General features: G+C 56.6%; 1 protein-coding gene across 3 annotated transcripts in view; it reads left to right on the top strand.

The window, feature by feature from the left end:
• The window catches only part of DRD2 (dopamine receptor D2), a 70,684-nt gene extending 61,349 nt beyond the window's left edge, over positions 1-9,335 (top strand). For 2 of the 3 annotated variants that reach the window (XM_061127421.1, XM_061127509.1), the window contains exons 3-8: positions 2,780-2,889; positions 3,892-4,028; positions 5,190-5,380; positions 6,244-6,330; positions 7,892-8,219; positions 9,098-9,335. In XM_061127421.1, coding sequence (XP_060983404.1) covers positions 2,780-2,889; positions 3,892-4,028; positions 5,190-5,380; positions 6,244-6,330; positions 7,892-8,219; positions 9,098-9,291 — 1,047 coding nt within the window. In that variant the 3' untranslated portion in view covers positions 9,292-9,335. The remainder of the gene's footprint in view (positions 1-2,779; positions 2,890-3,891; positions 4,029-5,189; positions 5,381-6,243; positions 6,331-7,891; positions 8,220-9,097) is intronic. The other variant, XM_061127564.1, reaches the window with a different exon arrangement.
• The last annotated feature ends 3,044 nt before the right edge of the window (positions 9,336-12,379 follow it).

Genomic DNA, 12,379 nt, shown 5'->3' with positions numbered 1-12,379 from the left:
AGCCTATACTGTGTTCTCTCCAGAAGGTGCTCTAGTTGTCCAGAATTTTCCATCCGGTTCCATCTCCAGGGATGTTAAATCCTATGATAACATCAGCTGGCACCCAGCTAGGTGGGACTGGATGTGCATCCTTTATTCTGCTCAGAATAAGGAAAGCACGCTGCCTTTGGAGTGAGAGGACCAGGCTCCGGTCTTGACCCTACCATCTTGCATCTGGAGAAGCTGAGAGAGGAGAGCCAGGGCTCCGTTGCCAGCTGTGCTGTTTCAACCTCACAGCCCTTTGAAGGGAGGTTTGCTGGGTGCATTTTCCAGAAGAGCAGATGTAACAGACTCAGATCACAGTTACTGACTTAGTCAACAGCCACGAGCATCTTCGGGGCTGGGGTCTGAGGCCCCGGCAAGGCCATTACAGTGGAATCTGATGGAAATGACAAAGTCCGTTCTGCAGATCCCAGCCTCATGTGAGCAAGGATGTTGATGAGTGTTGTCAAAGGTTCCGAGGAAACAGCCCTCGAGTGGGACTAGCAAACTTGAGGGCCCGTCCTCCCTCTGCTACTAAATCACCAGGAGAGCCTGGACAAATCTTTTTCCTTCCTGACCTCGAATTAGTCTACCTATACAGTTACAATCGCTCCTTTCCCACTTTATGCTTCTCTAGTGCTTGTGTCAGCCGTGTCTAGACTAGATATGCTTATCTAGTCAGCTGTGTCCAACTCTGTGACCACATGGACTGTAGCCCATCAGGCTCCTCTATCCATGGAATTTTCCAGGCAAGAATACTGTAGGAGTGGGTTGCCATTTCCTCCTCCAGGGGATCTTCCTGCTCCAGGAATCAAACCTGTGTCTCTTGCTTCTCCTGCATTGGTAGGCAGATTTTTTACCACTAGCGCCACCTGGAAAGCCCTGTTTATCTAAGGACTTTTTACTTAATTTTCTCCTCTTTTGACAAACTTGATGGTCCCTTCCAAGGCAGGTCGGGAGAGAGCATAGGATGTGCTGCCCCAAAAACTGGCTTCAAATCCCGGCCCTGCTGCACATGATCTGGGTGTACTCCAGAGCTTCACCCCTCATCCAGGAGTGGGCATAAGCAGCACCCTCTTGTATGAGCTTTAATTTACAATAAATGAGGTAAAGTGCTCGCGGGAGATGTTCTATAAACAGTGGCTACTGACACGCTTTCTTGAGCCTTTCCCCAACCTGCGATCTAGAGCAGCTGTTCCTGGGACCTTGCAGGAAGCCCCCCTCCCACTTCTTCTGTGCTCCGGGAAACCCTTTAGGGACAGGGGTTGAGAGCTCCCTAAAGACTTTGTCAGGATTTTTCACTGCTGTGCCCCAGAGTCTAGGACAGAGCTGGACACATAATAAGATGCTCAGTAAGTGTCTATTAGAAGTAAGGAAGGCAGGGAAGAGGGAAGGAAGTGAGGAGGATGGAGGAGACGACCCTGATATCTCAGACCTAGGTTGCCAGGGGGGTGAGAGCAGCTTGGAAATACTGGTTATACCCTAGGAGGACGTCAAGGTGGGGTACAGAGCAGGTGCGCCTGGGACTCTCCCAGGGGTGCCTTAAAGGTAAACTCTGTTGATGCCAGGGAAGCCCCTCCTATCCCATGCCCCCCACCCTGGCCCCGTGTCTGCCTGGCCAGCGCTTAGATACCCTTGCCTCACGTGAGCCCCAGAGAGGGCAGTGCCACACGAGAGGCTTCCTGTCTTCCAGGGAAAGCTACAGATTCCTCCATGCACTGCCCATCTCTGTCCTTAATGCCAGCAATTGGTTTTACGCCTGCGAGCGGCTAAGAGGGCAGCGCTGAGAATCAGCTTTGTAACTAGCCCTGCTGTGCACACAGAGTGGCCACTGCTCTGCTCACATCGCCAGGACAGGCTTTCCTGCTCCTCCTTCTCCAATAGGTAGTGGCCCAAGTTGTACCTCCCTGTCTTGACTCTGTCCCCAGGGATGGAGCTGCTCCAAGCTTCCACAGCCGCCAGGGTAGCCTGCTAAGTGAGTGTGTGTGTCTGTATGGGTAGAGGGGAGTTATGGGGTGGGGGTGTACATGCGGGGTGTGAGTGTGTGTGTCAGGCGAAAGAAGGGTGCAAAATGCTTGTGTCACAAGCTGGACTTCTGGTTCTGCACTGAACCAGGGATGATTTATTGCAGGTCTTCCCCAGCCCATTCTGTTCTTCTGAAAGCTTCCCCCTCTTTCATTCTCCAAGTGCAGCGAGGAGCAGAAATGTCTTCACTGTTTCATAATCACATCCTCACTGTTGTTCTTCACAGACACTGAGTCTCAACTCTGTTCCATACCCCATGCTGGGCACTGAAGGAGCAGCCCAGCCCCCCACCCCCAGACGCCTGGGCCAGGGCCAGGCCAGAAACTGAGCTGGAAGGCCTCTGGCAAGTCCCCACCCTTCTCTGGGGGCAGTCTCCCCATTTGGTAACATGAGAGTCTTAAGGTTTTCACACAAAGGTTTTACAGATGAAGGTTCAAAGCTGAAGCACTTGTGCAATTTCATCTTCTTTCTTCTACCAAACTTCTTGGCATAGAATGCGTGGCCTTACCTGTCTAGGAGGAGGGGTGACCCAGGCAAGGACCTCGGACACCCACAAGCACAACTCCCCATGGCAGAAAACTGCCCCTTTTCTCCCCAGGCTGGAGACCCATCACTGAGACCCATCAGACCTCAGCTGAGCCTGTCACCCCAGGAGACCTGCCCCAGGAGACCCAGCTCTGGTGCATGAGCCAGTATCCTCTGCTGTCCACCCATTATGTTGGTTTGTCTCCAGGTGGTGGGCGAGTGGAAATTCAGCAGGATCCACTGTGACATCTTTGTCACCCTGGACGTCATGATGTGCACAGCCAGCATCCTGAACCTGTGTGCCATCAGCATTGACAGGTGAGCCCAGCCAGGGCGGGAGAGGTGACCCAGACCATTCACCGTGTGGGCTGCCCTGCCTCTCCTGCAGGGTTAAGCTCTGTCCACGATGCTGAATGGCTGGCTGTGTGCCCGAGTCCACGTGTCTGTATGCATGTGTGTGTGCATGCGTGTCAGGCTGGCAGAGGACAGACCTCATAAAGGGAGGTGTGTGTGGACAACGATGCTACCAAGAATCCCTGGACAGAGATCAGCATGCAAGACAAAGCGCTCGACCTGACTGCAGGAGACCCTATCACTTCTTACTTATGTGACCTTGGGCAGACTGAGGATGTTCTTAGAACCCGAGTTTCACTGTCTAGACACCAAGATGATGACACCTGCCCATGTGTGACTCTACCGTCAGTTGAGCGTTTTGTGTCCTGCACAGGGCACCTGGCCAAGGGGACTCAGGCTCTGCTCATTTTGCTAAGTTCTACATTTGGAGCCTTTTACTAATTTGCACACACAAGTCATATGGGCCTCCAGAAGCCCTGGCTCTCTGCCCTTCACAGGATTCTTGGAAGATGAATGGAGTTGATGTCAGAGAAGTGCTGAGCAGAACCATGTGTGGCATCATAAACAATTACCGTTGTTATTCTTTTCTGCTGAATGAGACCTAATCCTTGCTTTATGGGGCCCATGTACCAATCCATCAATAAACACTTCTACCCTCCATGTGCCCAGCACAGGTGCAGCAGGTGCAGTTTCAAAGGTGCAAAGACCCAGGCCATGGCCCCTCAAGAAACCTAAAATCCAAGCAGGGAGACTGGAGTGGTAGACACAGTCTAGGATTGAATGGTAGCCTGTCAGTCATTAAGCATTTGATGAGTGTCACCAACTTCTTTACTAAGTCCGGGACAGGAAAGGGTTGAACAGGAGGGAGACCAATTTTCCATCCTCCCAAAGTGGGGTGTCTCTGTGGAGTGAGTCGTCCCTGGGCCTGCACCCCAGACTCAGGGGCCACACCCTGTGCCCTTGCAGGTACACGGCCGTGGCCATGCCCATGCTCTACAATACGCGTTACAGCTCCAAGCGCCGAGTCACGGTCATGATAGCCATCGTCTGGGTCCTGTCCTTCACCATCTCCTGCCCGATGCTCTTCGGACTCAACAACACAGGTGAGTCCTGCCTCTGTCCTCCTGGGGCTCAGCTGGCCCCTGAGGGCACTGAACCCTGGTGTGGATATGGGTGGTGGCCCACCAAGAGCCTGTTCACCACCTTGGACTGAAGCCAGGCTGAGTCTCCTGGGTCAAGGTGACTCAGATCTCCTGGATTTTTCCTGGTAAGGTCAGAGAGGAAAAATGGCTTGGAGCACAATTGTGTTGGGTGAGGAATGGGGATAATGTTTCGGGAGGATGCCTGGCGATTTTCAACTTTGTTTATTAAATTGGAGTCGACCAGACAGCCTGGCAGACTGCATGTCTGTGCCTGTCTGTATGTGTACACCCAGGGTGGGAGGCTGCTGGGCCTCCATCACCTCTGATAATGAAGCTGCAGCCCCAAGGGCTGGCCAAACCCAGGCCAGGCCTAAGCCACCTGGAGCAGAAAAGGTAGAAGGAAGTAGGAGCCCATTGTGACTGGGTCCTGTGTGAGGCAGTCAGGAGCATCTCAGACAGAGAAGGCACAGCCTCCATGAGGGAGGTGACATAATGCCAGCGTGCCTCTGGAGACCATTACTGAACAGGACACAAGGAAGACTCAAAAGCATGTGGTTCAAAATCTAAGTGTTGTGGGAATTTCAAGAAGCAGGAATGGGGCTAAACATGCTTGAATTAATCTGGAAAGAGGCCCTGGGAGACAGCACAGTCATCTGCCAGATCTGACAGGGAACTTGGAAAGACAGTGGAACAACAGGTTCAGCAAAGAGGACCAAGTTGTCTTGTTCCTAAAATTAAAAGGTATCAGATCTACCCCGCGCCCCCCCACCCCACTCCATACACAGGAAAAGCTACAGTAATAATCTACTTTTGAAAAATTATTTTCTCCTATTATTTTTTCCAAAAAAACCCGTGACTCCACTTGTGCGCTCCTGAATGACAAAACGAATGAGGAAGCAATGAGGGGTTATTAATGGAAACGCTTGGAAGCAGCTTTTTGTTCATGGTTGTTTTTAATACTCTGATTTGCACATTTGTTTACATCTAACGCTCCCAGCCACCTTAGGCATCTAGTCTTACTCTCTGTAACATTGCTCCTTGGCGGCAGGAAGGCACTGTAGCCCCAGGTTGGGGGGCCTCGCTGACGCACCCATCCCCGGGGCTTTCTCCCCACTCCCCCAGACCAGAATGAGTGCATCATCGCCAACCCCGCCTTCGTGGTCTACTCCTCCATCGTCTCCTTCTACGTGCCCTTCATCGTCACCCTGCTGGTCTACATCAAGATCTACATCGTCCTCCGCAGGCGGCGCAAGCGCGTCAGCACCAAGCGCAGCAGCCGGGCTTTCCGCGCCAACCTGAAGGCCCCGCTCAAGGTCCCGAGACCCCCGGGGCGACGCGGGTGGGGGGATGGCTGGGGTCCAGGCTGAAGGAGCCACGAGGAGGGCAGATTTCAGAGCTGGGGCCTCAGTGGGCAGCTTGAGTCTCCAGGACGGGGAGGTGGGGAAGGGGTGGAGACCACCCGGGAGGAAAGCTTTGTCGGAGCGCAGCAGCTCTTGGCGCCCGGCTTGCTCCTCTCCTCTCCTTCGCTCAGTCTAGACTTCCATCTCCCTTTCCGGCCCTCGGATGCCTTCATCCCATCTTCTTTTCTGTGCTCCGTCCTCTTATGCTCAAACCTCCCTCTGCTCACCTGCTGTCACCTGCTTCCCTCCTCTGCCCCCTTTGCATTTCCACCCTGTGTCTTGTGACTTCTTTCCCACCCCCCACCCCCCACTCAGCCCTGCCAGAGGAAGATGGTATGTGGGCACAGAAGGAATAAGAGCTTGGGGCTTAGACACATCATGTTCAAATCCTGGCACTGCCGCTTTTTTGCTGAGTGACCTTGGGCAAGTTGCTTAACCTCTCTGAGCCTCAGTCTTCTCATCTGTTAAATGTGAATCAGAATACCGATCTCACAGGGTGGTCTTGAGGATTCAGCGTGAGAGGGACTGGGCATGCCCCGTAGGGTGCCAGAGCCTTAGCAGGTGCCACGTAGAAGTCAGAGTCCTGTTGTCCCTCCTCCTGCCCACCTCGTCGCATCACACTACCGGCCTTCAACCTTGCCTTAGTTGCCTCCTCAGGCCCCGCCCTCCTAATCTCTGCCCTTCTCTGAGCTCCCATGCCCAGTCTGACTACCCTGCATTGGGTTTCTGTCCCCACCCCCTCCCCATCATGACCCGTGTGCTGGCTCACTCCACAGGCCAACTGTACTCACCCTGAGGACATGAAACTCTGCACCGTAATCATGAAGTCTAATGGGAGTTTCCCAGTGAACAGGCGGAGAGTGGTAAGTGTTCAGGTCAGGGACCCAGAGCCCGGTCTGTCTGCCTCCAGGGAAACGACCTGCCATGGTTCTCAGAGACCTCACCAGCTGGTCCGAGGGACAAGCCCCTCCCAGGACCCCCCACTTTGCCTCAGCTGAGGCCAGGCTCACCACACACACTTGTAAGCAGGCATGGAGCAAGACAGCTCAATTAATTCTACAGGGCACAGAGAAGTACCCTTAGTGCAAGGAGGTGGATGGGAGAAAGCGCTTGGCCATATAACAGTAATATTAATGGCCATGCCCATTAATTGAACACCTACCATCTTCCTATTTTCTCATCAAATCCTCACAGCGACCCTGAGAGGTAAGTCTTATTGATCTTATGGAACTTCATTTTACAGAAGACGAAACAGAGGCTCAGAGAGGTTAGGTAACTCACCCAAGACTAAACAGTTAGCGAGAGAGTGAATAGCTGAGCCCAGACCTAAGTGACTCTCTGAAACCCATGCCCATGTTCTTTTTACTTGCACATACCGCCTGACAGACAGGCAGGTCTGGGGGCCTGAGGCTGGGAGCTGGTGGAGGGAGGGAGGGAGCAGAGCACTCGGGGATCACAGTGCAGTGCAGCCTGGAATTAGAGCCCAGAAACCCAGAATCCCAGCAGATCCCAGGCTGTGCCCAGGGATAGTAGCACCGGGGGCCAAGCAGCACATGTCCCTTCCCCCAGCATGAGCAGAGGATGGGGGCCAGGGAACACGCGGAGGACTGTACACCGAGTCCAGGTCAGGTGTCTTCAGTAAGCAGGGCCCCTGCTTGTCACCTGAACAGTTGATGTTCACCTGCAAGGGCAGGATTCCAAGGACCCATTTGAGAGCAAGGATCAGGGCACAGTGAGGTTGCGTTTCAGAAGCTCAGGCTGAGCCCCCAAAGCCTGGAATAAGGGGGCATGGGGAAGGACCTGGGAGGCCATGAAGACCTGAGGTCAGGGCCCTCCAGATCAGCGCAGCAGGAAAGATGTGGGGATAGAGGGGTTCGTCCTTCGGCACCTCCAGCGGTCTAGCAGGAGAAGTGGAGCTCACCTGTGAGTGCTGGTGTAAGTGCCTCGGGTCAGCCGGGGCGGGGAGAACAGAGTGCCCTCTCTGTAGTTAGAACATGAGCTCCTGGAGAGGCAGGCATCAAACGTCAATCACTAACTTACTCTCAGCATCCAGCTTGGCTCCCGGGACCTGGCTGGCACTCAGCAAGTGTTGCTCAGCTCCTGGAAGAGAAGGGCCTGGGCCTGAAGCCCCCACAGTGTAGCAGTGGGGTCATTGAAGCTGCTTGAGGATTGCTCCAGGGAGGGGCTGGGGGTGACCCGGCAGGTGGGGGCTGTCGTGGGCCCTGGGTCCTGTACCCACCCAGCTCTGGCCTCCCAGTGACCATCCCCCTTGCCTCTCTGGCAGAGGGACTCTGGGGTGCTTGCAGGAGTCTTCAGAGGGAGATAAGGGAGTCTGGGTGAGGCCAGGTGAGGCCAGGCGAGGCTGGAGTGGCTGAGGGCTGAGAGCTTGCCTGGCTCCACCCAGTGCTCTCTGCCTCTGTGCAGGACGCCGCCCGCCGAGCCCAGGAGCTAGAGATGGAGATGCTCTCCAGCACCAGCCCGCCCGAGAGGACCCGGTACAGCCCCATCCCCCCCAGCCACCACCAGCTGACCCTCCCCGACCCATCCCACCACGGCCTCCACAGCACACCCGACAGCCCCGCCAAACCAGAGAAGAACGGGCATGCCAAAGACCACCCCAAGATTGCCAAGATCTTTGAGATCCAGTCCATGCCCAATGGCAAAACCCGGACCTCTCTCAAGACCATGAGCCGCAGGAAGCTCTCCCAGCAGAAGGAGAAGAAGGCCACCCAGATGCTCGCCATTGTTCTCGGTGAGTCGGTCCTGGCCTCTGGCCACAGCCTGGCCTGCCCAACCCTGGCTGGGCGACGGACCCAGCAATGTAGGCTCCCTTACCTGCCATCACTCCCTAACCAAGGCTAGTAGGTCACAGGACTGGCACTTTTCAGGCACAGGTCAAACCCAACGGCATACCTGACTAGGTAGATGCTATAATTATGCTCATTTTAAAGATGGGGAAATTGAGGTTCAGAGAGCTTGTGTAACTTGATCAAAGAGGATGCATGATTTAAACTCAGGCAGCATTCTTGCCTGGAGAATCCCATGGACAGAAGAGCCTGGCGGGCTACAGTCCATAGGGTTGCACAGAGTCGGGACACCAGTGAAGCAACTTAGCACACATACAAGCACATGCCGATTCTAGAACCTGAACTTGACCAGTGTACCATCGTGGCTTTGAGAACCTAGTGACCCTGAGCAAGTCGCTTCTCTCAGTCTCCTTGTCAGCAGAGGAGACTACGTCTCAGGGTTGTTGTGGTCATCAAGTGATGCACGGTGGTGAAAGCATTTTACAACCGCAAGTCAGTACCGTTCACCGTTGTTAATGCTGCTATTGTTGAGGAATCAGGAAGTTTACTTGCCTCAACCAAGACCCAGTGGAACCAATGCTGTGAACAATTAAAGGGGCAGTGAGGGACCCAGCTCCGCCCCCCACTACCTGCTCCCCACCCCGACACCCAGCTAAATGAGGGTGAGCAAGACGAGGCTTTTGGGCGTGAGCTTTGGTGCCTGGGCGGGGCTGCAGCAAGCGATCGGGGTCCAGGTCCCCCACCCCTCCCCCACCCGGTGTACACTCGGGCCCCGCCCCTCCCGGCCCCGCGCCAGGCCCCCTGACAGCCGCCCTCTCCCCAGGCGTGTTCATCATCTGCTGGCTGCCCTTCTTCATCACCCACATCCTGAACATACACTGTGACTGCAACATCCCGCCCGTGCTCTACAGCGCCTTCACGTGGCTGGGCTACGTCAACAGCGCCGTGAACCCCATCATCTACACCACCTTCAACATCGAGTTCCGCAAGGCCTTCCTGAAGATCCTACACTGCTGACCCTGCTGCCTACCTGCACAGCAGCCCGCCGCTCCCCTTCCCTGCCCCGCGGCCCCCCCTGGGGCCCCGGGAGCCGCGGGCAAGGGGGGCAGGGCGGCCTCGGCCATGTCCTCGCCCGCGGGCCCTGCAGTGTTAGCTCGGCTCCCGTCCTGCAACGCCCGTGCACCTAGGAGCGGCGAGCGGCAGCGCTAGAGAGCGAGGCGCCACGGGCGGACCCCGGGCTCACGGGCAGCTCACGGGGCCCCCCGCCCACTCCCAGACCCTCTCTCCTTGGCACCAAAGACGCAGCTGCCTTCTCCGACCTTTCTCTGGGGCTCTGGGGTGGCGGGGCCAGTGTCGAGGCTCGGAGGCCTGTTTTCACAGGCCGAGCCGGAGCGGGCGGTGGGGAGGGGTGGACAGTCACAGCCCCCCAGGGCCCACACCTGAGAAGCCAGAGCTCTGGCCACGGCCACAGGCAGTGTCAGGCCTGGGAGACCCGCGTACACCCCAGGTCTGGACGGACTCCAGAGAAGCCGAAGCCCAAACTCCTCACCCCTTCTCCCACCTGGCCTGGCAGAAGCCACTCACTTATCCACAGCGGTGGTCCTGATCCCAGCCCTGCCCACCAGGAGGTTTCCACGCCCCTGAGAGGGAGGAGCCCCGGTCTCCAAGGGCCTGGGGTGGGGGTGATCTGTGTGGACAGGACCCCGCACCCCAAGCCCGCTTGGCGACGGACACGGGTACAGCCCTTCTCTTAGCAAATGCTGGGCCAGCAGGGGCTCCGGCAGAGAAGGGGGACTCCGGCAGAGAAGGCGGGCTTGTCACATGTCTGGGGCCGGGGTTGGAGGTGTCTGGGGTCCTTGGTGGGGGGCCTGCCACCCTCTGCCACAAGCCACTGTCCTTTTCTCTTCCTCTCGCCTCTTCGCAGTCCCGTCCCCTTTTTCTGTTGCCTCTGCCTTAGAGGGGCCCACAGCTGAGCGGCTGCTGAAGGGAGAGGGGCAGCCTCTCCTCTTGGGGGGGCCCCCAGGCCCCACACTCTGTAACATCACCACACATGCTCCACACTAATAAAACTTTGACAAGAGTCCCCTCCAGGCTCCCTCGGGCGGGGGGTGCAGTGTCCCCTCCGTCCTCCGCATCGGGTGTGGCCAGGGCTCTGTGTGTGCGGGGCTGCGAGCTGGACAGACCCCAGGGTGGCGGGGGGGCCTGACACCGTCAGAGGGACAGGACTGGGTGCTGGGAGGGGGGGGGTGGCGGAGGAGCACAGGGGCTGTGCTGGGAGGACCAGAAGAAGAGGTACGTGCCTGTGTGTGTCTCCCTTATCCCGGCCCCTCCTCCCCAGTGGACCTGAGTGCTCAGAGCTGCTGTGGGGTGACCCTGCGCTTCAACTGTTGGCAGGATGGGGGCAGAACATTTCCAGTGGGAATCGTGTGGAGGCCCCAGGGTTCCCTAAAGCACCAGAGCCGCAGGGCAAGCCAGGCTGCCCCCTGCCCTTCGCCGCCTCTCTCCAGGTCCGAGCGCCTCTGCAGGCTCAGGCTTCAGCCCTGCTCACCCACCAGGGCAGACGAGGCTTCCGGAAACAGTGGCCTTTGAGGTGCGGCCCTGCCCGGGTCTGTGTCTGTGCCTTGCCCCGTCTGGTATCAGGACCCACTTACTGCGCGACGTGGCCTGGTGTCCTCCTGGCCTCCAGGCCGGTCACAGCTCTGAGCCTTCCAGGGCCACGACTTGGCACTGACCCAACAACAGAAGTTTGACTTTTTAAAAATGAAACATAAGTCAAGCCAGTGAAGGAGGAATATTCTTACCACCTTGAGAATAACAGCGGTGGTAACAAACAAGGTGCTGGCACCCACGGGCTCAGGCTCCTGGGAGCTGTCAGGGCGTAATTTGCATGCTAAATACAATATTTTTAGCACCAAAAGTTTGGAGCACTTGACTTGCCCTGAACACTTAATTATGGACTTTGATCTTCTCCCTGAACCTGAACATAGTACTAAGCCCTGGGAGAGGCTCCTGTCCCCAGAACACCCGATTCCAGAAGATGGGCAGAGCAGGCTCCTAGTCTAGCTCAGGGGAGGGGGTCGATAACCCAGCCAATCTCTCCTGGGAAAGGCATTAGGCCCCCAAGGGGGCTAGAACCCCCAAGGACGTCTCAGCTCTGTTACCCACCCGGGAGTCAAGGCACATGCATGAGGGCATGTGCACACACACACACGTGCACACACACATGCACGCACACACACGTGCACACACACACGCACACACAGTCTATGAATGATCTTGTCCTGGAACAGGAGCTTAAAAACTCCTGTTACCATTAGAAATCTTAGGGGGTCACACAGGGTGGAAGAGATGACAAAAGGACAGATAGAGAAAAAGAGAGGAGGGAGGAAGGAAGGAGAGAGGGAAGGGAGGGAGGGAGGGAAGGTAGCCTGAGAGCAGGTTGGGGAGAGCACTGACAGAAGAGGGGAAGAGGGCAGGCAGGGGTGGGAGGCGGGGTGGGGAAAGCTGCCCACAGCTGTCACGAAGCTTCAAGTCTTTGTGCCAGACAGCAGATTGACAGCTGGAGTGGGCAGGGGGAGGGCTGGGCTCCACCTCCTCCCCCCTCAGTGCTTCGGGGGCAAAGGGATGGCGGGGGACCCAGGAGCACAAGGTGGAAGGGGGCAGCCCAGGCCCTGGCTGACTCCTTTGCCCCGATCAGCGAGGGCAGAAGGGAGCCCCAGGCTGGGTATAGCAGCCCTCTGATTTTCTCTTTCCTGGCCATTCCCCTGTGCTTCCGCCTCCATGCCAGTCTTTGTCTGTAGAATGCCTTTTAATCAAAGGATCATTGATCTGCCTTTATGGAACATGGAGTCTGCACACCGGGCGCCCTCCCCCAGAGTGCTGCCAGGATGCACCACTTAATGCAGGAGCCTTCCTGGTCAGGCACGGTGGGGCGCAGTGCAGCCATCCTCTCAGATGTCTGCTTGTGGCCGCGAGTCTCCAAATCTTCAGTCCCTTATTCATCCCCTGCTGGGCTCTGGAGGAGGTCCAGGTGGCCACGGGCTCAGGAGATGTCCCAGGAATTGAAAAAGTGCTAGTGCAGGATAAACTGCATCCATTCATCCAT

The sequence above is a fragment of the Dama dama genome, chromosome 1, assembly GCF_033118175.1.
Source record: "Dama dama isolate Ldn47 chromosome 1, ASM3311817v1, whole genome shotgun sequence".
NCBI classification, from domain to species: Eukaryota; Metazoa; Chordata; class Mammalia; order Artiodactyla; family Cervidae; genus Dama; species Dama dama.
The sequence above is the reverse complement of the archived record's forward strand: the minus strand, read 5'-3'. Positions and strand labels throughout refer to the sequence as shown.